The sequence below is a fragment of the Oncorhynchus nerka genome, linkage group LG21, assembly GCF_034236695.1.
Source record: "Oncorhynchus nerka isolate Pitt River linkage group LG21, Oner_Uvic_2.0, whole genome shotgun sequence".
In the NCBI taxonomy this organism is placed as follows: domain Eukaryota; kingdom Metazoa; phylum Chordata; class Actinopteri; order Salmoniformes; family Salmonidae; genus Oncorhynchus; species Oncorhynchus nerka.
In genome coordinates, this window is record NC_088416.1 from 701,142 (window position 1) to 727,539 (window position 26,398).

A 26,398-nucleotide genomic window follows, 5' to 3' on the forward strand; every position below is an offset into this window, starting at 1 on the left:
ACTACACTCAATCATATGACCCACTGAAGAGATGAGTCTTCAGTAAAGACTTAAAGGTTGAGACCGAGTTTGCGTCTCTGACATGGGTAGGCAGACCGTTCCATAAAAATGGAGCTCTATAGGAGAAAGCCCTGCCTCCAGCTGTTTGCTTAGAAATTCTAGGGACAATTAGGAGGCCTGCGTCTTGTGACCGTAGCGTACGTGTAGGTATGTACGGCAGGACCAAATCAGAGAGATAGGTAGGAGCAAGCCCATGTAATGCTTTGTAGGTTAGCAGTAAAACCTTGAAATCAGCCTTTGCTTTGACAGGAAGCCAGTGTAGAGAGGCTAGCACTGGAGTAATATGATCAAATTTTTTGGTTCTAGTCAGGATTCTAGCAGCCGTATTTAGCACTAACTGAAGTTTATTTAGTGCTTTATCCGGGTAGCCGGAAAATAGAGCATTGCAGTAGTCTAACCTAGAAGTGACAAAAGCATGGATTAATTTTTCTGCAACATTTTTGGACAGAAAGTTTCTGATTTTTGCAATGTTACGTAGATGGAAAAAAGCTGTCCTCTAAATGGTCTTGATATGTTCTTCAAAAGAGAGATCAGGGTCCAGAGTAACGCCGAGGTCCTTCACAGTTTTATTTGAGACGACTGTACAACCATTAAGATTAATTGTCAGATTCAACAGAAGATCTCTTTGTTTCTTGGGACCTAGAACAAGCATCTCTGTTTTGTCCGAGTTTAATTGTAGAAAGTTTGCAGCCATCCACTTCCTTATGTCTGAAACACATGCTTCTAGCGAGGGCAATTTTGGGGCTTCACCATGTTTCATTGAAATGTACAGCTGTGTGTCATCCGCATAGCAGTGAAAGTTTACATTATGTTTTCGAATAACATCCCCAAGAGGTAAAATATATAGTGAAAACAATAGTGGTCCTAAAACAGAACCTTGAGGAACACCGAAATTTACAGTTGATTTGTCAGAGGACAAACCATTCACAGAGACAAACTGATATCTTTCCGACAGATAAGATCTAAACCAGGCCAGAACATGTCCGTGTAGACCAATTTGTTTTTCCAATCTCTCCAAAAGAATGTGGTGATCGATGGTATCAAAAGCAGCACTAAGGTCTAGGAGCACGAGGACAGATGCAGAGCCTCGGTCCGATGCCATTAAAATGTCATTTACCACCTTCACAAGTGCCGTCTCAGTGCTATGATGGGGTCTAAAACCAGACTGAAGCATTTCGTATACATTGTTTGTCTTCAGGAAGGCAGTGAGTTGCTGCGCAACAGCCTTCTCTAAAATTTTTGAGAGGAATGGAAGATTCGATATAGGCCGATAGTTTTTTATATTTTCTGGGTTTGGCTTTTTCAAGAGAAGCTTTATTACTGCCACTTTTAGTGAGTTTGGTACACATCCAGTGGATAGAGAGACGTTTATTATGTTCAACATAGGAGGGCCAAGCACAGGAAGCAGCTCTTTCAGTAGTTTAGTTGGAATAGGGTCCAGTATGCAGCTTGAAGGTTTAGAGGCCATGATTATTTTCATCATTGTGTCAAGAGATATAGTACTAAAAGACTTGAGCGTCTCTCTTGATCCTAGGTCCTGGCAGAGTTGTGCAGACTCAGGACAACTGAGGTTTGGAGGAATACGCAGGTTTAAAGAGGAGTCCGTAATTTGCTTTCTAATAATCATAATCTTTTCCTCAAAGAAGTTCATGAATTTATCACTGCTAAAGTGAAAGTCATCCTCTCTTGGGGAATGCTGCTTTTTAGTTAGCTTTGCGACAGTATCAAAAAGGAATTTCGGATTTTCCTCAATTAAGTTATAAAAAAATAGGATGATCGAGCAGCAGTAAGGGCTCTTCGGTACTGCACGGTACCGTCCTTCCAAGCTAGTCGGAAGACTTCCAGTTTGGTGTGGCGCCATTTCCGTTCCAATTTTCTGGAAGCTTGCTTCAGGGTATTTTCTGTGTACCAGGTAGCTAGTTTCTTATGAGACATTTTTTTAGTTTTTAGGGGTGCAACTGCATCTAGGGTATTGCGCAAGGTTAAATTGAGATCCTCAGTTAGGTGGTTAACGGATTTTTGTCCTCTGGCGTCCTTGGGTAGGCAGAGGGAGTCTGGAAGGGCATCAAGGAATCTTTGTGTTGTCTGTGAATTTATAGCACGACTTTTGATGTTCCTTGGTTGGGGTCTGAGCAGATTATTTGTGGCAATTGCAAACATAATAAAATGGTGGTCCGATAGTCCAGGATTATGAGGAAAAACATTCAGATCCACAACATTTATTCCATGGGACAAAACTAGGTCCAGCGTATGACTGTGACAGTGAGTGGGTCCAGAGACATGTTGGACAAAACCCACTGAGTCGATGATGGCTCCGAAAGCCTTTTGGAGTGGGTCTGTGGACTTTTCCATGTGAATATTAAAGTCACCAAAGATTAGAATATTATCTGCAATGACTACAAGGTCCGATAGGAATTCAGGGAACTCAGTGAGAAACGCTGTATATGGCCCAGGAGGCCTGTAAACAGTAGCTATAAAAAGTGATTGAGTAGGCTGCATAGATTTCATGACTAGAAGCTCAAAAGACGAAAACGTCATTTTTTTTTTTGTAAATTGAAATTTGCTATCGTAAATGTTAGCAACACCTCCGCCTTTGCGGGATGCACGGGGGATATGGTCACTAGTGTAACCAGGAGGAGAGGCCTCATTTAACACAGTAAATTCATCAGGCTTAAGCCATGTTTCAGTCAGGCCAATCACATCAAGATTATGATCAGTGATTAGTTCATTGACTATAATTGCCTTTGAAGTAAGGGATCTAACATTAAGTAGCCCTATTTTGAGATGTGAGGTATCATGATCTCTTTCAGTAATGACAGGAATGGAGGGGGTCTTTATCCTAGTGAGATTGCTAAGGCGAACACCGCCATGTTTAGTTTTGCCCAATCTAGGTCGAGGCACAGACACGGTCTCAATGGTGATAGCTGAGCTGACTACACTGACTATGCTAGTGGCAGACTCCACTATGCTGGCAGGCTGGCTAATAGCCTGCTGCCTGGCCTGCACCCTATTTCATTGTGGAGCTAGAGGAGTTAGAGCCCTGTCTATGTTGGTAGATAAGATGAGAGCACCCCTCCAGCTAGGATGGAGTCCGTCACTCCTCAGCAGGTCAGGCTTGGTCATGTTTGTGGGTGAGTCCCAGAAAGAGGGCCAATTATCTACAAATTCTATCTTTTGGGAGGGGCAGAAAACAGTTTTCAACCAGCGACTGAGTTGTGAGACCATTCAAAAAAAAAAACATTCAGCGCTATGATGAAACGGTCTCTCATGAGGACCGCCACGGGAAAGGAAGACACAGAGTTCATTAGAGTTACCAGCCTCAGAAAATGCAGCCAGAAATAAATGCTTCACAGAGTTCAAGTACCAGACACATCTTAACATCAACTGTTCAGAGGAGACTGAGTGTATCAGGCCTTCATGGTCAAATTGCTGGAAAGAAATCACTACCAAAGGGCACCAATAATAAGAGACTTGGGCCAAGAAACACAAGCAATGGACATTAGACCAGAGGAAATCTGTCTTTTGGTCCATTGAGTCCAAATTTGAGATATTTGGTTCCAACCCGCCATGTCTTTGTGAGACGCAGAGTAGGTGAACGGATGATCTCCGCATCTGTGGTTCCCACCATGAAGCATGGAGGAGTTGGTGTGCTGGTGACACTGGCAGTGATTTATTTAGAATTCAAGGCACACAACCAGCATGGCTACCAGAGCATTCTGCTGCGCTACGCCATCCCATCTGGTTTGCGCTTAGTGGGAGAATCATTTGTTTTTCAACAATCAAAAACACACCTCCAGGCTGTGTAAGGGCTTTTTGACCAAGGAGAATAGAGTGCTGCATCAGATGACCTGGCCTCCACAATCACCTGACCTCAACCCAATTGAGTTTGACCATGAAGGAAAAGCACCAAACAAGTGCTGAGCATATTATGTAGGAACTCTTTCAAGACTGTTGGAAAAGCATTCCTAACGAAGCTGGTTGAGAGAATGCCAAGAGTGTGCAAAGTTGTCAAGGCAAAGGCTACTTTGAAGAATCTAAAATATATTTTGATTTGTTTAACACTTTTTTGGTTACTACATGATTCCATGTGTGTTATTTCATAGTTTGTGTCTTCACTGTTATTCTACAATGTACAAAAAAGTACAAATAAATAAAAACCCTTGAATGTGTGTGTAGGTGTCCAAACTTGACTGGTACTGTATTTAAATAAAAAGGCATCTTTCAGGAATTCACTGGTTTTTCAAGTCAATTAAAGGGATCGTTCAGTTTGAAGTTTTAGTAACATTGCTAAATTACCAGCTAGCAAACCATAAAACCCTTTGCATTTACTGCCACTTTCAGCAAGTAAAAAATATAACACCTTTAACTATCCCTTTAAGAGAAACTCAAGTCAAAAATAAGAGGAAGGAGTAATGCTTCAGTGATTTATTCAACAGAAATCATTTGGTCCCCTCAACATCAATGAAACGGTTACAACAACGTCTTGTATGGTGAGGTGAAGGAGGAACAGGGAGAAGGAACGATAGAAGACTTCAGTGAAACAAATACAGAACAGAAAAGTTATCACAAAGGATAACCTTGATGACGAAAACTGGAAGGGGTGAGATCCATGGGAGTACAACAGAGACTAAGAGAAGTGCAAACAAACGTTGACAGACATGGTAGTATCCAAAATAGCACCACATTCCCTATATAGTGCACTACTTTTGACCAGAGTTCATATAAAGTAGTGCACTATATGGGGAATATGCTGCCGTTTCAGATGCAGACCATGACATACTCACTTCGAGATACAATTAAATCGCACTATAGTGGAGTCCGATACAAATTAACCAACGACAAAACCTTGCAAAACAATTATTTTTTTCACCTCAGAAATGAACAAACCCACAATAAACCTCCTTTTACAAGAACCAAAGCTATGCAAAGGTGCATACGGAGTACTTTACCAGTACATGCTGCTTTTTACTGATGTAAGCAAACTTATGAGAATTGTACCTCTTATTTTAACTGCCTTCTGAGATAGTGGACACTGTAGCACCTGGGAGTTAGTTCTAACGTAAAACGCAGTTGTATCTTTCGAGGCCAAACTAAAGTATAATTTAAGTTTTAGTGCACAATTTTAAGGCCATTTTTGTGCCGATCGTCCCTTTGTTAAAGAGAGAAATAAGATTCTGCCCATTGTTAAAATTGGATCTAACACTTTCGGAAGATTCTGAGCCTTTAAGCCGTTATGCCTCAATATACCGTATCGGAAATCACTCAAGATTCGGGGAAATCCACCTCCTTTACTGAGTGAGTCATGTAATAAGAAACAGGAAGGAAATCTTGGGCGTCAAAACACAAAAGTCTAGTAACTAGCGAGGAGAATCAAATTAGATGCTAATTTGAAACACAGTCAACAGGAAAAACACTAACAGGACAGGAATCTGAGTAGCCATATTGGCTCTTGGCAAGGAGATCACTATCATGGGCTCTGGCCCAATTTCTCTGGTCTTCAACTGAATCTCCAACACATACAGTAACACTGACAGAAGGAAGACATTTTGGATCAAAGGAGATGGACATCAGGGGCCCTGGCCCAATTCTCTGGTCTTTTCTGCATCTTCAACACAGTAGCACAAGAGAGAAAACTGCATATTTCAACATCCGTTCATAGGGATGCTGTTTTTACATCAAGTCATGCCTTCTACTTTCCAAACCATGCTTGTAGGTAGGAACTCAATGTCATAACTTGGGGTTGGTTGGTACAATCAGCACTCTCATCAACACGTAGGATAGGCAACACAAAATAAATCTATAGGACAATCACAAGTCAAAATGTTATGTAAAGACGATTGAGGTATGTTATGTCTCCAGTCCATTCAGTAGCCATCCCTTACTCAGCGCCATGGCAGATACAAGCCATTGTAAGAGCCAGGCGTTGTACAGAGCCGCACGAGGGCCTTTGTCCCTTTGATCCTATCGGGGCCTCCAGGGGCCCTTCTTGCTGTTTCATGTGTAGCTGGAGCACACAAGTACCCATCTTTTCTCTCCACTTTTACTAAAAACACCAAGTCTATCTCATTGTTTTAAAAATCAAAAATCCCAGCTCCTCTACTCAACCAGTAGAGACAACACTGAAAATGTAGACAAAAAGCAACAAGGTTGAACAAAAACAACCTTGGGCGTTTCCACAGTAACCAGGAGTGAGGGGGTGATGTAAACTGTAACCAGGAGTGAGGGGGTGATGTAAACAATACCTCTAATATATGGTTTCTGTGGAAACAAGACAACTTCAACTAATTTCTTTAAAAAAAATGCAGTTCACCAACAGTCTGATTTTCTGACCTAATAGGTTTACACCATGCATAAAATGTTTGTTTTTTATGCACAACATGCATATTACACACCACCTATAAGTTATTCAAGTGTAAACCGCACTCAATCTCTAAAAATACAAAAAACAGAAATCATTTCTACTTAGCTTCCGGCAGGAAAACAGTGTCACCATATCTTTGTTCACCCTGCCTCCAAGCTTTTTAACACTTGGTCCGAGTATTCAGGGTCTCGGCTTCTGCCTTGCCTAAATAACGGCCCAAGGCAGACTGGCCCTCAACCTCGCCAAGAGCTCGTTCAAAACTCTTCACGGAGGAGTCAGAATTCCTTCTCTTTCACACTGTCGTACACATTGGAGACAGCGCTGATTGCGACACCCCATTGAGAACACACAAATACAAGCTTCGGTCGATTTGACTGAGACCAGACAGTCGTCAAAGTTACTTCGAAGCCACTTTGGCAGCTTGATCACTCCTGCCATTGACTCGATACTTGAATGAGAAACTGAAAACACCAGCCATAATAGGCTACTACTTTATGAAAGCACACAGTCAAGGTGGAACGATGTCTGAGGACTCTAACACTGGACTGTGAACTGAACACAATGCTAAACATCGCCCAAGAGTTAAAAGAATGAGATGGGCATGGTTACTCAACAACAATAATTGTCAATACTACCTCCAAAGCTGCCTCAATGGCAAAGCTCAAATATCTTTTTGTACTTCTAGCTGTATGAAGAAGTGCATTTGTCCGATGACAAAATGCAATGGGGACAACACAGGGGAGAGGGCAGTAGACACTCAAAAATAATGACGTTTCTCTACATATTTATATAGCTTTCCCTCAGAGCTTCCTTGACAATAATTAACATGATATAAAATCCCTGTATAAGTACCCATTTTTAAACAAGTTACTGAATTAAATCTCTGAGGGGTTTTGAGTTGAGGTAAGGGTATTCAGTGGTAAAATAGGCATCTTTTGCGATTTGCAGTGTAAACTCGTGGCTACAGTGCCAACTACCTCAGGATTTGTTGTTGCTGTATTGTGGGGAAGTTCTCTTTCCACTTTCAGAGAACCATGTTTCCAAACAGTTTATCCATAGTATATAATTCATATCTACCACAAAACCTTTCTTGACATGCATTAATCTGACTAAAAGTACACGGCATAGAAAAATGAATGGCTGTTGCAGAAATAACTGCAACAAGAAAACTCATAGCTTTGTGAGGAAACAACAACATCAACATGACGATTGAGTTTGAAAAGATAAGGGGAAAAGGCAAAGAAAGGAAATAACGTCACAGTTTGTTGCGGGGGGCATGACTAAAAACAAATCATTATTTTTGGGGCTTTTTACAATTTAGCTGATCAACTCTTCATTTTCGAGTTGTGTGTGATGAATGTGTGTGTGTGTGTGTGTGCTTGTTCCAGCATGTGATCGTCAGTGAGTGTCTTAGGGTGCGGCTGTAAAAGAGAAGTTAGCTGCCAGCTTCACTTTATTGCGAGGAGTCCTCTTGCTGGGGCTGTTTTCAACGGACGCCGTTTTGCGGGTCACATTCTGTGGAGGCTTGGTAGTCATGGAAACCAAAACAACAACGTTCCGGTTGTTGTCAGTTAATGCTTCTATAGGCTCAGATGTGTCACAGACAGCAGGGGCTGCTACAGCTTCCTCCTCAAGTTTATCACGCTCTGAAAAACACAATGGCATCATATATCCAGGTCAGTCCAAGGGAAGATGTCGGCTGTGTGTATAGCAGAGCACGAGTAAGGTCGAAGCTAATGCCTAGGCGGGCTAACAGTCTCATGGCACACAGAAGACCTGGGTTTGAAATGCGGTTGATCACGTGATCAGCTCACCTGCTGGTGATGGCGTCTGCTCGAAGCGGATGAGGTCAGCCTGTTGGAGAACGGGGTCAGGGTGCAGCTGGGGAGAGGGCAGGCAGGAGGGTACTGGGCCACACAGCAGGTCTACTGGAGAGGTCAGACACAGCAGCTCTGTCTCCACCCCACCAACACCTGACGGAGAAAAAAAAAGAGACTTCATTTCTGCTTCAATGTATAAACAACTATTAAAAAGCCTAAAAACACCTACAAGGCAAAAAGAAGAACATCAAAACATTGGTAATAGTGCCTATGACTCCAGTGGTGTGGTTAGCTACCTGGGCTGTGAGTTTCAGACTCTGTGTTGCTACAGGGGCTGTCTCTCTGGCTGGCCCCGTCCTCAGGCTCCTCTGAGGCTGCAGGGCTGGCTCCAGTGGCTCGAGCTGCTGAGGAGAACCAACCAACCCACAGACCATTATTACACTCTTTCCATTACAGAGTAAAACACTGTGCCTTCAAGACACTACCATTTCTGTTCCCATCATACAAGCAAAACACCACGACTTCTGTTCCCATTACATGTCATGTTCAACTAGTCTCATGTTGAAGGATCATACAACATGATGCCCATGAGATGAACTGATAACAACCCCTTCCCGTATGTTAATACTAAATGCAGGTAAGGCCAAAGCCATTTGTTTCCACAGTTGATTTGTCTTTACCTTTCATATCGTTCTTCAAAACGATAATCCTCTTGTGGCCATGCCCTTTGATCCACACTACCTGCACACAGGCAGAAACAACATCCCATTTAATTACCACAAACCCCATCCATCCGTCACCACAGAGTCTGCTATGGGGGCTAAAGCCGCACAGTGCAGGGACAGAGAAGGCAACTAACCACATTGACTACATCTGCTGCTTCCACAGTGACATCCCCAGTGCAACTCTTTAGATACAAGCGTTATCAATTCCCATCTTATCATAACTCATCTGTGTATTTCCAACACGTTGTTTAACAAGAAGTTTTTGTCTATCAGCTTTGAATTTGAGAAAAGCACTTCAACTTTTTTTTGGTGAGGGTGAGGAGGAAGGCGAGCGTGGCGAGAGTTAGTCATTCTGTACCTGTGGTATGGCGTTGAGCAGGTCGTCTACGCTGCCGTAGCCGTAGGAGCGAGGTTGGAGGCCGCGTCCGGTGAACTTGGCGTAGGCCCCGGGGAACTCCGTTAGGGAGATCTGGTGGTAGTGGTAGGTGTGGAGCAGGGCACGCACCCTACGGGCAAACTGGTACAGACGGGTTAGTCTAACTCTCTCCTCGCCACGCTCGTCTTCCTCCTCTCCCTCACCGTAGAACAGCTAGGAGGGGAGAGAAAGAAGGGAAGTTATGAGAAACACCAGGGGAGGGCAAACTTTATGGCTCGAGGGCCACATTGGGATTTCGAAATGAAACAGAGGGCCACACACATTTTTTGAGGGGGTGGGCCAGAATGGGTAGTTATTTGAAAATGTATAGGTCCATTGTCATTTCAACATATTTTGTCTAGTTTGAGGTTTAAGAGGTTTAAAAATATATTTAAAAAAATTTAACTCGCGGGTCGTAGTTTGCCGACCCTGGTCTAGACTAGACCTACACACAAAGACCTAATGGTCATCATTCCAAATATTCTAACATATAACAACAGTGTTTCATTCAAAAGGATTGTACAATACATCTCAGACAATTACAAAACCCGACTAACACGATGCTACCCAACTTTAAGACCCTGTGAAAAAGCCCTAAAAAAATGCTTTCAACAGGAATCCATGATCCTTCTTATCAGACAAATAGGCAGTAGAGCAAAAAGGTTCCAGTCTAAACATTAGTATAGTATGATATCTCTATGGTCCAGTCCACCGACCTCCACCAGGTAAGGCAGGCTCTTCAGCAGCTCGCTGAGCGAGAGGAAGCCGTATTCACAGGGGTTGAGCTGTACCCCATGTACAGAATGATACAGCAGACTCAAGCCCTCCACGCTGACGGAGCAGTCTCCCTCGTGCTGCCCCAGGCCCATCAGCAGGGACAGCAGCTGGCACGTTAACGAGCGCAGAGACTTCCTGTTGATCAGCTGGACCTCACGGCCGTTAGCGCCGTCCACCACCTGAGGAGAAGGTCAAATCAGATGTATTTATAAAAATCCCTTTATACTGCAGCAGGTATCAAAGTGCCTACAGTTGGAGGTGAGAGATGAACCTTGGCATTCAGAAAACATGGCTGAATCTGGAATTGATGGCTAATTTCCAATATAAAGATGACATTTCAACGCACCAATAAGGGGCCTGCACACTCAAACCTCATCCAAGCTACTTCAGGAAATACTTGTGACTCATCCTTAGGGGCCAAAATAATGTTTGCTCGTTTACATGAGGTCTTGTATAGTCCAGGATGCTCTTGTTCAGTGTTGGGAGTCGACAACCATCAAAACATGCAGTATCACAACCATTTAAATCAGTCTAAATCTATTAAGTACAACAGCCTACTACAGATGTATTTGACTGAATTGACTAGAAACTCCCAACCCATACCTTGACGACGTGGCAGAGGTTGACGAGCAGGGCGGGCAGGGAGGAGACGTCGTAGTCCTGGAGCCTCAGGCCGTAGCCGAAGGTCTTGCTGTACTCAGACAGTAGCTGGGCAGCAGGCAGGCTGGAGTCTCTCTGGGAACGGAGCATCTTGACCAGCTGGGCAGCCAGGGCCTTCACACGCTCTACCTCTGTTAGGGTCAGCACCTTCTCCTCTCCACACTCCAACACCTGGGGAGAGAGAGAGGTTCCATAACAAAATGTCCACTCTACTCTAGGAATAACGTTATTTGTACTGATAATAAATTACCCATTGGGACAGAAATGAGACACACACCAATATTTATTACACACAATTGTTATGGGAGGTGAAAAAAAAAAATAGCTGCTGGGTGTGACAGTTATTACTGTCAGACATTGCAATTCATTTCCAAATCATTCCAAATTAAGGTAGTGCTCTGGATAAATTGAGGATAATCTGACATTATCAATGGCTTCTCCTGCAGCACTCTGAAGTCAACAAATAAAAACACACACTCCTCCTGGGACAGAGAATGACTCTGGCCTCCACCCACCACGAGTACGTCGGGGATGGCCTCGAAGAGCTCCATGAGCTTGGTGAAGCCGTAGTAGGCGAGTTTGCACTGGCGTCCGAAGTGGTGGTGGTAGGTAGGGATGAACTTGGAGAAGGCCATGCGACAGTGGGGCTGGTGACGCAGTAGGTCCACCACCTCCTTACCAAACTGCTTGGTCCGCTCCATCTCATCTGATGTACGATCTGAATGGGACGAGGACAAGAGTTAACAACTCAGTTCTCTTTATTTAGAATATATATATTTTAGAAGCCAGTTAGATATGTTCTCTGCTGGATGACGTCTCCCTGTTGTAATAAACCAGGTATTTATACATTTACTTCACCTTCTCTTCTTTTAGCTCACCTGGTAATTCCTATTACAGATCATTTCATTTTTTGCCATTTTAAAGACTATACAGAAAAACAGGTAGAGGGAAAAACAACCTGATCCCCAACCACATCAACCCCATCCCAAGTAGAACAGGTATTTTCTGACTCTATTGAACAGAGCGAGGATGACAGTGTGGAAAGAGGTTGAGTCAAAAGGCAGGGTTTAAACCTACTGTATGCCGAAGGCTGCGGCATTACTGCTACACCAGCCAGGTTACAGTCAGGAGATAGTCAGGCATATGTGTGTGTGTAAAATGCATTACTTTATTCCATGCCAAGGATATTCTTATCCATCTCCAAGGGAATTTCTGGGTTGAATAAAGAAGAGTGAAAAAAAAAAAACTATCCAAAACAAAAGTGACTAATATTTCACAATTTCCCCCCAGGGATCAAATGTACAACTACAGACACAAACAAGACAACAACACAACCGTCTGGTCCCAAGTTCAACATATTTTCTAAACAAACATTACCAATATTTCACATGTTCCTTCCTAAAGCTGGGTATGTTCCCCCAGAGGATCAAATGTACGAGAAAGACAGAACAACCCTCTGGTAGTTTATCCATGACCCTGATATCAGACCCATTAGGGTTGCAAAATTCTTGTTACTTTCCCCAAATTCCCAGAAAAGTACACTGGAACAATAACCACGAAAAATACAGAATCCTTTTGGGGAAGTTACCGAAATGTTGCAACCCTAAGACCCATACAGAGGGACCTCATCTCACCTCTCTTGGGTACAGAGATGACAGTGTCCAAGTCCTGGTGTGTGATGGTGATGGTGGTGTCAGGGATCTCAGCTAGCAGGTCCATCAGATCACACATCCCATAGTCCAGCACACACCAGTCTCTGGAGAAGCACCTGTAGCAATAGAAACACATTGAATGAACACACACGCAGACAGGGAGCCATTTGACACAGAAAATTCACTTCCAAATGAATTCATATAAACACCATCACAAGCAAATACACCTCCAAATAAGCCAATAGAAACAGAATCCAAACGAAGTCATAAAACAAATACTTTACTGTTAATTAACAATAGCTGACAGGAATGTGCTTAGGTTAGGATAGACAACATGATTGGCTGAGAGTGTGGGAATGGGCGGTCCTCCTATAGAATTGACCAGTGGTTGGTCTGCATGAATTTTAGACTCTTTGGCTCGACGGTATGATTTGCTGAGAGTGGCGGAGTGGGCAGTTCCTATGGTAGTACTGACCAATGGTAGGCCTGCATGAAGTCTGTGATGGCCACCTGTTTGCTGGCCTGGAACTTGAGAAGTTTGAGGAGGTCCTGGGTGAATCTCTTCACCTGGGCACGGTGGGTCAGGGTCAGCAGACGCTTGGTCCCCATGCCAAGGATCTGGAGTTGAGAGGAAAGAGAGATTCATTCAGGCTTGGTTTACTTCAGGGGTCGCCACCACTGAGTGTATGCAAGCACTTCCTGCTGCAATAATCTATTAGATGTTGTACTAATTGTTTCTGTCAGGGATCTAACCTCAAGGCTGTTGAAGTGTGTAATGAGAAACAAAGTGGGCAAGGCTTTGTCAGAAGGGATAGCAGATGGTCTCCCAGTCTCTTCATTGTGTGTTTGAGCTAGGAAGTCACTAAACTAGCAAGATTAAAAGTGATCCATCGTGTGTCAATTAATTGAGCTTGAGTAACTGCCATCTTTGATTATCTGTGTAAGTGAGTGATTTATTAAACTGTGCGTGTGTATGTATCATACCTGCAGTACGTGAGGCACAGCCTCCAGTAGCTCCAGCAGCTTAGAGTATCCGTAGTCAGAGACCCTACACTGCTTGGCATAGTGGTGGTGGTAGGCAGGTATGAACTTGCTGATGGGCATCAGGTTGCAGGGCTGACCCTTCATCAGGTCAATGAGCTCTCTACTGAACTGGATCAACTGGGGGTTCCCCACCGGGGACTTGCACCGCTGCGTCCACTGGTCTATGACACACACACACAGCAAGAGGTTTTAATGACTTCTATTATGATAGTAATATGGGTGCAGCTCTGTCTTGAGTGCTGGTATCTGCGTCAGTAGCACAGTATCCACCTACTAAAAATGTCAGGAAAGCAGTTTTTAGCTCAACATATCTCTGACACAATTCTTATGGCCTCCCGAGTATCTTCAAGTGTCTTTGAGAACAGTCTTATGCGATAGGGGCCTCCATTGTTAATGAATATAGGGTTTAAATTCTGTAGGTTTGTATTGCTTTTATGAACCCCAGGGGATTCCTCTGCGAGTCTAAATAAAAGGTTTTCAATGTAATTCTCCCCGAAGGTTAGGGCTGAGTCAGGTCAGTACCTGTGTTGGATGCGGGTGGCTTGTTGTGGATCCACTTGATGACCTTGAAGCCGTTCTGAGCAGTGACGATGTTAATGCCTGGTATACAGGTGATGAGGTGCTCCAAGGGGACACTCCCCTCCTCCTCCCCCTCTTCAGACACCACCAGGGGGCCCAACTCTGATGCATAGCACTCTGAGAAACTGAGTCACAGGAAAGCAAAATTAATATTCATGAAACACAAAATCTAGTAACATTTACAGTGTTATAGGAAATTCCAAAAGGCCATTGTACTCCATTTGTATGAAATGGGTTCTAGAAATATTGTTTTGATTTATTAAAAAAGGTCTTTCCCATAAAAGTTCACTTTTATATCAAGGCAGATCTCTCACTCTCCATTTATTGAATTCAAATGTATTAAGCATCCACTGTCTGTTAATCTATCCAGGCAGAGACAGCGTTGGTTACCTGAGCAGGGGCAGGGTTCCCTCATGGGACTGTAGCAGACAGTGGACCTGGGAGGCCAGGCTCTTCAGAGACACCACCACAAAAGGAATCTTATACGAGTCTGGGTCAAAGTCTGCCTCACTACAGGGGGGGACAGAGAGATCGAGCTCTTATGAAATACTTTCTCAAAAAGAGTCCTGTAAGATGACATAAATATATGTGTGTGTGTGTGTGCGTGCATATGGGTCTTTCAGTCTATCCCTACCTGAAGTTCTGCTGTGTGTAGTGGTAACTGCAGACAGGCTCGTGGTACTCCAACTGTTCAAACACCACAGGACTACCATTAGCCGAGGACCCCTCCTGGGACTGAGACGACCCCAGAGGGCTCTGCCTGGCCTGGCTACTGGGGAGGAGACACACCAGCCTGCCTCCACCCTGCTCCCTCACCACCACAACCTCTTGTAGTCTGTATAGGTCGCTCACCACCAGCTTACGACCAAATCTGGGTAGAGGTGGAGAGATGGGTGGAAAGGAATTAATAAAGTACATTGACATAGCCATTACTTAGCCTCCATTTAAACAGGCAGCCCAATTCTGATCTTTTCCCCCCCACTGATTGGTCTTTTAACCAATTAAATCAGATCTTATTGGTCAAAAGACCAATTAGTGAAAAAAAAGTATCAGGGCCCGTTTTCCCAAAAGCATCTTAAGAATAAGTTCATTAGAACCATAGGATCCCATAGTTCTAATGTGGAACTTAGCATTAAGATGCTTTTGGGAGAAAGTGTAAACGCAGCCACAGTACTTAACATTGCATAGGACTAACTCCTACAGAGGTGGAGGGAGGTTGAGTGATGAGGAGGAGATAAGCAACATGACTCACTTTTTCTCGTAGATTTCAGTGAACTTGAAAAGGGGAAGACAGCTGGCTGGCGCGTCCTGGAGAATCTGGAAGATTTCAGAGCTGTAGAAAGAGGAAACCTTTTCATACCATCCGAATCCATCTCAAACCAGGAACAAATCATGTTTTGGCGACATTTAAAAAAGGATGGTGACGAGTTCCCCGATCGAAGACATGAAACTGCCAAATGATGTGACTACCTCAATGCTAGCTGTGCTGTACATACCGGAGCATGGCTAGAGACTTGTTGCCGGCCCCGGTGATGAGGGAGACGTGGATGCGTTTGCTTCCTATCTTGTAGCGGTGCAGGCTGCTCACAGCACTGATGGCCTGCTGTAGGGAGACGAACTGGACGGTGGCCTTCAGCTGGTAGTCTGTGTGGGGACTCAGCTCCACGCCTTTAACCTGGAGGGAGACACACATGTTAGCTTCTCATGTCGTCTACAGTGTCCGCGATTTGGCACAAGCACACACAGCCGCGTCAGAAAATGACAGAATTGGTTGAATCAATACAATGACACTAAACTACTAAATCTTGACCTCGCCATCTTGCTATTTAGCCTGAAATGGGAGACAGATTAAAGCTCTATTCATGTATAATGAACAGCATCAGAATAGTGTCTGTACAGGACTCACCTGTCCGTGTCTGGAGAAGGCGTCGTGCAGGCTCTGCTGCAGCTCCTTACGGGACATCCTGTAGTCCAGGTTGGCCACCTGTAAGTCTGCCCCGTCCGAGAAGGGCTCCGAGGCCTGTGGGCCCACAGGCAGACAGGGGCTGCTGCTGCCCCGGGGAGGAGGGCCTATTAGGGGGGAGGAGCGGCTCGACATGCAGGGGGATCCACTCCTGGAGCAGAGAGAAAGAGAGGAGTTGAGTGGGTGGGTTGGCAGCACCATAGGAAGGTATAGATTGAAATGTCATGACCAAATCATCAAAGTGTCAGATATTTGTGTAGCTCAATGAGGTTACTTTTTTCGTGCAGGAAAGTTTTTAACTAATTTGGGGGATATTCACTTGCATTGTTTTAAAGGGGGGGATAAAAAAAAAGAGGCTCAAGTTAAAACCAAGGCATAGACTGACGTCTCTCCTCGCCTAAAGAGTGCTTACAGGGTAAAGAAACAAACGGGTAATTCTGTAGTGTCTGATAGTCTCACCGTGAGGACCAGGAGCCTTGGGAGAGGCCCTGTGGCTGGGGGAGGACCGAGGTGCTAAAGGTCTTGTGCAGGGTCAGCTTGCTGAAGGCAGAGGGGGTGCTGATCTGGAACTCTCCAGAGCTCCGGTCCACATGACGCTCAGAGTCCGATGCACTGTGGGGGCTGGAGAGGTCTCTCCTGATTGGAGAGGGGACATTAACTTGAAGTTTAAGGATTATGGCATACTCAGCTCTCTGAAAACAGCAACTGCATTTGAGAGTTTTTGGCATCACCTCAGCTCCAGTAGTTTGTGCACAAGCCACCTTATTTAGAAACAGCTGCTTATTAATTCCTACATCTGCCTGTGTTCTACACTTCCTTGGGTCGATGGAGCCCTGTATAACAGGGATACTTTTTGCAGGCCATTTTACAATATTGAAGGTAAAAACACATACAAGCCTGTGGGAACCAACTGCGATGGAACCATCTAACAATTAGTACATTTGTTCTTTCTTCATTTTAGTCTGAAAGGGGCCCTGGTGTCCATAGCGTACCTCCTGCAGCTGAACATAGACTCCCCTATGAGGCCGGCCTTGATGGGGTGTTGCTGGGACGGCCCCTCTCCGTTACTGTGGGGGGAGGAGTTGTGCTGGCCTTTCTCCAGGGGGAAACCCCCAATCTTGGGCTTGGTCTCCAGTCCACCTAGCTCCTGCACCAGGGGGACAACCAAAGTGTAACTAGATATGTAGTGGTGAAAGTATTAGAATATCCATCAGCTTGGCAGAATGGATGTGAAGTGGAAGAGGCTAATAGATAAACGATAAGAGCTGAGAGGAAGTGGTCCTTCAGAATGCTGGTGATTCTTTACCAAAGCTATTTATTCAAATCAGAGCTATACGCTTCCCCCACTGTTAGTATTATTCAACCGCTTGTATTGTCATACCTCTGACATTATCATCACCATTCTGCAGTCTTCCCCTCAGCTCTATTGTCGGGTGGAGACAAAGCAACGGAGCAGCAGAATAAAAAGAGCAGAGATCAAAGTAACAGATCAAAAGCGTAGAAGAAAGAGACCATAAAAAAACACTGTTACGGCCGGCGGGACAGGAAGCGATTACAAACAGAAGCAGGATTCTGACGAGATGAGGCATGGGATAGAGCAAAGATGTGGGAGAGAGAGATATGCAATCATTAGATTGATCATTAATTGACACAATGAATTTAAAAAAGATCAGCCAGACATTATATGAAGCATGGGACAAAGTGTTGAAATGCCACACATTGATTAAAACATTACATGAAATGTTGAACGAAGCACAGAAACAGACCAGGCATTAAACTACATGAAGCATGGGATGAAGCATGGCTATAGTTTAAAAGCCACAGGATAGCGCAGGCAGAGTGGAGGACATGGACAGGGTTAGGGGAGGACAGGTGGCACGCGGGATGGGGGGGGCGGCAGGATGCTGCTGACCTGAGGAAGCTTTCTGGTTTGGGGGGGAACGGGGTAAGGTGTCCCCCCGCTCCCCCTCCTGGGGCTGTAGGGCCTCTCAGGCACCGGAACGGAGAGGGGGAGCGAGGATTCCCTCTCTCTCTGACTCTCACGCCTCGCACGCCTTTTCCTCCTAGGGGAGTGCAGCTTCTCCAGGGGAAGGAAGGAAAAAGAGGAGGAGGGAAGAGGTTGAACTGGAAGCAGAGGTGGAGTCTCAGATGAGGAGGGTGGTGGGGTCGGGTCGTTTCCCTCCTCAGTGGACGGAGCTGAGAAGGAGAGGGTGATGCGCTGGCCGAACACGTCCTCGTTCTCCATGCGCTTGCGGGCGCGCTCCGCCGCTTCCTGCGAGCTGAAGCGGAGGACGGCGGTGCCGGTGGCCATGGAGACGCCCAGCACCTTGCCCCCGCAGTTGTCCGAGAGGCGGCGGAGGCGGTTGCCCACGCTCTTGCCGTCGCAGCCCGGCGGCAGGTTGTACACATAGAGCAGGTTGAAACCGAGCTGGTGGGGGGAGGAGAGGAGGGAAAGAGAGAAGAGGGGACCGCTCTGGGTTTACATTTTTGAACATTCTTTGGAAATGTGTTTTGAAATGACAAGAGGTTTGCAGGGTCGGAGTCTTGTGATTCGTAGCATTACACTACCGTAATTGCTGGACTATAAGCCGCTACTTTATTCCCACGCTTTGAACCTCGCGGTTTATACAATGACGCGGCTAATTTATGGATTTTTCCCGCTTTCACAAGATTCATGCCGCCAAAAAACTGAGCACCGACACATAATGTGACGTAAAATCGAGCGCGCTCAAACTTCCCATCATTCTGATTACGGTAGTAATTTTGTCACCCTCATCATGGCAAAGACACGGAGAAATGCATATGATGCAGCTTTCAAGTTGAAGGCGATCGATCTGGCTGTTGGAAAAGGAAAGAGAGCTGCTGCACGGGAGCTTGGCCTTAATGAGTCGATGATAAGACGTTGGAAACAGCAGCGTGAGGAACTGACTCAGTGCAAAAAGACAACAACAGCTTTCAGAGGGAAGAAAAGCAGATGGCCCAAAGTATTTGAAGCCACTCGACATCAGTGTAAATCGTGCATTTCAGGTGGCACTCCACTCCGTGTTCAGTGGGAGTCTTGGATGACAAGTGGGGAGAAATCCTTCACTAAAACGGGCTGCATGCGAAGAGCAACTTATGGTCAAGTCTGCCAGTGGGTCCTGACAGCGTGGAGCATTGTCAAAAAATCCACTATCATCAACGGGTTTCGAAAGGCTGGACTGCTGTGTGTTGAAGGGGCAGCATGAGCTCAGCGGGGTATTTGCCTCCGGATGAAAGTGACGAGAGCGACAATGAAAACGATCCAACATCGGATGAAGCAATTCTGAGGCTATTCATCTCCGACACCGAAGGAGATGACTTCAGTGGTTTCAGTGCACAGGAGGAGGAAGATAGTGACCAAGTTCATTTGTTTCAATGTACCGGTAGGCACCTGCGGCTTATAGACATGTGCGGCGTATTTATGTACAAAACATATATTTTTTAATAATTCAGTGGGTGCGGTTTATATTCAGGTGCGCTTAATAGTCCAGCAATTACGGTACTGAGGATAACACTGTAGAACGAGAGGGAAGACACAGGACCCGTGTGCCTCAGTTGGTACAGCATGGCACTTGCAAGGCCAGAGTTGTAGGTTCGATTCCCACAGAGGGACCAGTATGGACAAATATGAAAATGTAAGTCGCTCTGGATAAGAGCGTCTGCTATATGACTCAAAAGTCAAATGTAAAGAGGTCTAGAACCATTGGAAGAGTAAAGGGCAGATTTCAGATCGCCCAGAAGTAATGCCTAAAGGGCAGATATTGTCTCTGAGCAACCAGTCAGAGTACTGTACATGTATTGAAAAGTGAACTTCTGACATTCTGCAATATGGATTACATATATCTCTGAAGCCTACCTGTGATTTGACAGCATGTCTGGGTGGCAGGTCGGCTACCATCTCTTCAAAGGCCACGTGGCGGTGGGCGTGCTGCAGCAGGGCGTCCGACGTCTGACCGCTCTTATGGACCAGGATCACCTGGAAACCATGGCGATGCCGGAGATCACTCAGCTCGCTGGCAAAGTTCACGTCGGCTGCGAAACGGATTCAGAAAAGGGGTCAACTACATAGGTATGGAGTGGACGGACGAACGAAATGCAAGAAAAACAGTTTTAACATCCATAAGGTAAAATGAGCACACGCACAGGAGACTAGCACCACAGTAGCAGGGGCAGTGTGTGTTTCCGCAAAGCGCCGCAGGCTCTGACGAAGCTTGTCGTCCGCAGCGTTCTTGGCGGTAGCGTTAATGTGCGCCACCGTCACCTGGGGAAAAAAATTAACCAGAAGACTATCAGACATTGCTCATTTAGGTCGAGTCAGAGACTGAAGAATAGAGTGGAACACTTCACCAGCTGAGGGAATCAGATCACACACAGGTTACCTGGCAGTTGTTGAGCTCCTGGATGACGGCCTTGTTCTCCTTGCTGATGTCACAGACGCAGATGAACTCTGCCTCTCTGTGGCCCTGGAAGAAGTGGCTGCGGAGGCGCTGGACCACAGCTGCAGCAGAGCGACCGCTGGGAACGCAGCAGTTCTCGATGTCCCAGAAAACACCCACCGGAGGGATGTTCTCAGGACCTTCTGGAGAACCTGGGGAGGAGAAAAACACCAAATGTGTTCAGAAATTGAGCAAAACTGGGAGGTACTACTGTCCTGCATGTCTCTAGTGAGAATTGTTTTTGAGAAAAATGTTGGTTCAGTGTGCCCTTCTGAACACGACTGGCATCATTACATTGATACATACCATACTTTGTTGCAGATTTGCCCAGGCTGGAACCCAGCAGTAGCAGGCCGTTGGAGGAGGTCCCACAGCCGTTACACACGGGGATGGGCACTGAGGCCGACTGGGCCGGGGGCAGAGGAATGTTAGGCCATAACTTGTCTGCAGGCTGAACACGTGGAAAGAACAAGTTATCATTCTGTAGTCAGACAAAACAACCCATGTCTTCAAATGTTGTAATATTGTACAGTCAGGGACGGCAAAGAGTCATTTCTAAATGATGGGCAAATGACACAAATTGTAACTTGTATGCATGTAACTGAACAAAGTACTGCCCGTTTCTGTATACAAGTGACACCCAATACAATAGAGTGCCACCACCACAGTGAACAAAGAGAATTCCACCAACCTTCGTCAAACAATCCCGGCAGTAGTGCGCCCCCGTGCGACAAACTGTGCGCTCAAGATTGAAGTGCATAGCATTAGAAGAACAGATATGTCCCGAGGTGGGTATGTGGGGGTCACTGTGTGCTGCCAATGATCTCTGGACCCCCAGAGTGGCAGGGTTGTAATCACCACCACAGGGGTAATACCCAGCTGCCCTATGGTGGGGGGTGGAGGTGGTAATGAATTTAGACTCGTTGTAGGGTAAAGGGATGGAGGGGTAAGAGTGGAGAGGTCTGAGAAGGCCTCCTGTACAGCAGGAGCATGGTAGGTAGGAGTGAGACTGAAAGGGTAGGGGCTGGGATGTGGTGTCTACAGAGGGGATGTGGAGCTTGTAGCTCCCAGAGGGGAGTAGCGTGGCTCTGGCATCCCCTCCACCACCACCAAGGCTGGGGAAGTGCGGGTGTGAGTTGAGGGTGGTTGGCGTTATTTGACTGGTTCCTAGCCTGCTGAAAGAGGCTTCCTGAGAACTTGGAGGGAGGTAGAGTGGGACACCACTGCTGACACCGACACCACTACTAATACTAGCGCTACCTCCACCACTAACAACCCCATAACCACCACGACCCAATGGGTCTGTGCTGCAGTGCTCACAGTGAGTGCACACGCTTACTTTGGGACTACCCCCCTGTAGTGGTAGTTGTTGGAGGGAGTCTTGCGGAAGAGGAGGCAGACAGGGGGGGGGCAGAGGGAGGGGGACGAGGGGGAAGGGCTGGGAGGCAGCGGTATGATGCGGAGGAGGAGGCAGATCTTTCAGCTCCAATACTGGCTTTCTGTTGTCCATGTAATCGTTCTGGGGAAAGAAGTTAAACAAACAAAAAGGTTATTTCTAAACTAAAGAAACAAAAAGGTTATTTCTAAACTAAACAAACAAAAAGGTTATTTCTAAACTAAACAAACAAAAAGGTTATTTCTAAACTAAACAAACAAAAAGGTTATTTCTAAACTAAAGAAACAAAAAGGTTATTTCTAAACTAAACAAACAAAAAGGTTATTTCTAAACTAAACAAACAAAAAGGTTATTTCTAAACTAAACAAACAAAAAGGTCATTTCTCAGCATAATCATTTCATGCTTACCACTTGTTTTTTTATTTGATTCCTATTATTTGATTTATTTGATTGGCATTTGATTCCTGATTGATATTGTACTGCATTGTTGAGGAGAGTTAGTAAGCATTTCACTTTACAGTGCTCACGTGACCAATAAACTTTGATATGATGGGGAAATGTATTCTAGTTTACCCTGACCCATCTTTGTACAACTTACACCTCTTGCTTTGCCTTCGGCACTGTGACAACGCTTTGCCTTCGGCGCCGTGACAATGTGACGTTCTAACTGCTACACAGAACGTATGGAACCAAAAATCAACCTTTTTCACTCGAGAATTGAACCTTGGTGAATATTGAGCTTGGAGGCTGCCGTTGGACGGGACGCAAAGGCGAGCGCAACACGGCAGTATAGCAGCTTTCATTGATGTCAAAGGAAGCATTTCCTCAATGGCTGATGGCAATGCTGGATGCCCGATGTCTATAGCATAGCAGGGCCGTAAGATGGGAGAGAAAACCAAGTTGATGAAAGTAGGCCCGTTCAGTTCACTGATAAGAGTAAAGAGACGTGTGCTCCTTTGTGTCTAACATGTCTGATAGTGGCCTTGGGAGGATTCACGATATGTAATAAGAGGAACTGTCATTCTAGAACAACCAAGTTCAGGAACAAACGGTCTCTGGCTTTTGAAGCCTATCTAAAATGACTGGAGGCAGCAATGTAAATTCTTATTTACAATGACGGTCTACCCCGGCCAATCCCTCCTCTAACGGCGCTGGGCCAATTGTGCACCACCTTATGGGACTCCCGATCACAGCCAGTTGTGACAAAGCCCGGGATCGAACCTGGGTCTGTAATGACGCCTTAAACCGCTGCGTCACTCAGGATCCCCAAATCCTCTTTTATTACACAGACTTCACTCTCCACAATTCACACATGGCTTCCTCTCAAAGCTTCAAATTAATTGGTCCCTCTATGTCTACCCCTAATAATACAATTGATTAGAGCTGGGAAGAGAAACCGCAAATTGACACCGACCACTTATTGTGGACATTTAGCTGATATCGTTCATTACCTGATAGGGTAATAAGTTTGCTTATGTGGGCGATTGCTAACGGGACAATTGATAGCTACACCATTTAAAGTAGTAGTAGCTTTAACTCCGGGTTAAAAGCGTGCTTAAAGTAAACGTCCTGCTACTCAGGCCCAGAAGCTAGGATATGCATATTGGATAGAAAACACTAAAGTTTATAAAACTGTTCAAATAATGTCTGTGAGTATAACAGAACTGAAATGGCAGGCGAAACCCAGAGGACAACCCCCCCCCAAAAAAATCTTCCTACCACTGATTTCAATGGCTTGCATTTTTATAATAGGTCGAAATCGTGCCCGACTGCAGTTCCTAGGGCTTCCACTAGATGTCAGTCTAGAGTTTCAGGCTGGTTTTTGGAAAAATGAGCCAGAAATTGTAGTTTTTCTAGGTAGCTCCCATTTTGGCTGTAGTATTTCCAAGTGCGTGAATGAGAGCGCATTCTTTGGTATTTTTCTCCAGTAGAGATAATAACAATTCTCAGTATTAAATTGTATAGTTTATTTGCATATTAGGGTACCTAAGGTTTGTATTTCATACCCATCATAGAACGTAAACTCTCATAGGTCTCTGGCTACAATGTCAATACTTAATTGAAGCAGAATGTAATGTTACATACTTGTTTGTCTGTGTTGTAACTTGGGGTGTTTTGCTGCTCGGGGGTGGAGAAGCACTCTGTGAGTTTCCAGAGCCGGGACAAGGCCTCTTTCTTGGGATGACTGAGCCATGGGAAGGGCCTAGAACTGCATATGGATCTCTCCTTTCCCAGTCCTTCCATCATACAACCTAGCAAAGCCTTTCACCATCTTGCTTCCTTCTCATGCTTCCCTAAGATAGAGAGAAGAGGAAGCCCTTTGTTTTAAATGTTTCCAAATTGGTCTTCATAAGTTTCCACTGGCTGCAATAGGGTAGCTAACGTTATCTAGCTAGCGACTACCACAGAATATTTAAACCTACCCCCAGGGCTTTACAGAGCTACCATTTTGGGGGCATATGCTCCTAAATATTTAGCTGTGTTGTCTGGAATTATAACTTGGGAGCACAGTGCCCCTAAAAAACAGAATCCAGGTAATAATTGTTGAAACGATTTATTTATGCAAACATGTGGTGGCACAGAAAGGAAAAGGTCGCTTCTTCAGGAGATGAGCTTCAAAACTAGCTAGGATTAATATATTTTAGTCATTTAGCAGACACCTATCTAGAACGGCTTATAAGAGCAATTAGCGCTAAGATTTTTCACCAACTCGGCTTGGGGATTCGAACCAGCAACCTTTCGGTTACGGTCCCAACACTCTTATCCACTTGGCTACCTGCCACCTACATATATGCCCACTATAAGCCATCTTAAAATCTTCTAGATTTATTCAATTCCAATAAATCCTGTATTTTTTGCTGGCAATTCTTATCAATGAAAGGGCAATCTGCAATTACTACAACAATTTGGGACTTATAAATAATAAACCCATTGATTCCTGAAGAGTAGAACTTAAACTGCCCCGTGAGCTTAGTTTAACTGTCATAACCCATCAGAATCAAAAATATAAACTTGTTTTCCCTGTTTGTAAACAAAGTAAATGTAAACAAACACTATAGCCTCAAACATGGTTAAAACTGTACTTTTATATCATGATGGTCGGTCTGTGAATTTAAGTGTGGTTACATTTCTCACAGGCCAATCCCTCAACCTTTTACCGAAACAGTGGCGGGAAACCTGCTTAGTTATCGTTTCAACTGCGGATTGCCGCTTGAATACCTCAAATATGTTTATTTGTGTGCTTGGGAGCACGTGTGGAAAATGTCAGCATAGAGCACCAAGCAAATTGTTAACTGCAGAGTTTAGCCGATTAAACTCAACGTTTTAAATCGTGGAGTTGAGTTGCCTATGCAGTTGTGACATGCTAGTGTGGATTTACTGTTTAGCTATACACGTGCCTTTAAACTAAATGCGTGTTCCCGTTTGCTATGTTCATGACCAACTGCCCTCATATAATTCACTGGTTCATTTTAGTGGTGAAACGAGGCGTGTACCTAGCTAACAGGACTGCTTGCGTAAACCAATCTCAGTGTTTGGTTAGCAGCTAACCATAGTGAGTTAGCTAACGTTACATGGATTCGCTTGAAAGTAGTTACAAAAACTAAACAATTTTGCGGCACAACCCAAACGACATAGATTTCTCTCTAAAACCATTGTGGCAATTCCTCATAACATAACCTTGACAAATGACAGGAATTCTCTCCCATAAGAGTACCGTTAAAGTTAGCTCGCCTAGGTTGGTTAGGTAACCAGCTAATGCTAACTGACGATTGTCTGTTGAGACAGCACCTGCTACATACTGCTTAGTAGTAGGTACAAGGGATAACATCATGCTATATCAACAAACAGTCAACGTATTTGAATTGGGTATTTATCTAGATAACTGGTTATTTCTTACCTGACTGGCGAGCTAGCTAGCTACTTTACTTCCTTTCTTCTCATCATATCCCTCCGTAGTATTGTTTTGCGTTATCCGTCTACCTAGCAACCAGACGTTTTTTTGAACATACATTTGCCATAAACGATTCCACCACTGTCGCAATTGCACACAAAGCACCCAACTAGTTTCAAGTGTCCTTGCCACTGAGCTTATCGTTATATTCTTGCTAGCTGGTTATCAAATTCCTCAAAACGAAACTTACCATAATTACAACAGTATGCTGATCAAATTTGTAGCCATTGTAATGTAAAATAACTACTAAATAACCTGTAATGGAATAAATAATTTGCTAACGAAGGCAATTCGTTCTCTCTATTCTAGAACGTCCGTCAATTTCAAATCGTGTAATGTTCCCACTTTTCTAGTGGGAAATTGGTTTAGCAAATCGAAACATTTGTTTGTGTCCACAAGGTTTATTTATTACATAACTCGTTTTTAATTCCAATTTGTAAGTCGCTCTGGATAAGAGCTTCTGCTAAATGACTTAAATGTAAAAATGTAATTTCATAGAACTTGTAACGGTGCACCGAATGACTAATAAAGTGAACT

General features: G+C 44.7%; 1 protein-coding gene across 8 annotated transcripts; it reads right to left on the bottom strand.

The window, feature by feature from the left end:
• Window positions 1-4,470: 4,470 nt before the first annotated feature.
• Window positions 4,471-26,365, bottom strand: LOC115120708 (meiosis regulator and mRNA stability factor 1-like). Of its 8 annotated transcripts, none has more exons than XM_065006162.1 (27): window positions 26,052-26,365; window positions 23,995-24,203; window positions 21,205-22,032; window positions 20,820-20,964; window positions 20,457-20,665; window positions 20,221-20,338; window positions 19,934-20,109; window positions 17,969-18,484; window positions 17,049-17,203; window positions 16,516-16,692; window positions 16,000-16,207; window positions 15,590-15,768; window positions 15,346-15,426; window positions 14,728-14,964; window positions 14,484-14,603; window positions 14,037-14,218; window positions 13,455-13,675; window positions 12,946-13,088; window positions 12,453-12,586; window positions 11,334-11,536; window positions 10,762-10,989; window positions 10,098-10,337; window positions 9,325-9,555; window positions 8,922-8,982; window positions 8,538-8,645; window positions 8,236-8,394; window positions 4,471-8,067 (listed from the first exon to the last, which is right to left on the bottom strand). In XM_065006162.1, the coding sequence occupies exons 2-27, from the start codon at window positions 24,154-24,156 to the stop codon at window positions 7,832-7,834; spliced, it is 5,457 nt and encodes a 1,818-aa protein (XP_064862234.1). In that variant the 5' UTR covers window positions 24,157-24,203; window positions 26,052-26,365; the 3' UTR covers window positions 4,471-7,831. The 8 variants fall into 8 exon arrangements, with proteins under 8 accessions (XP_064862234.1, XP_064862236.1, XP_064862235.1 ...); XM_065006164.1 differs by lacking the exon at window positions 26,052-26,365 and adding an exon at window positions 25,808-25,954 and having other exon boundaries at window positions 20,820-20,919; XM_065006163.1 differs by lacking the exon at window positions 26,052-26,365 and adding an exon at window positions 25,808-25,954 and having other exon boundaries at window positions 8,538-8,642.
• Between the last annotated feature and the right edge of the window lie 33 nt (window positions 26,366-26,398).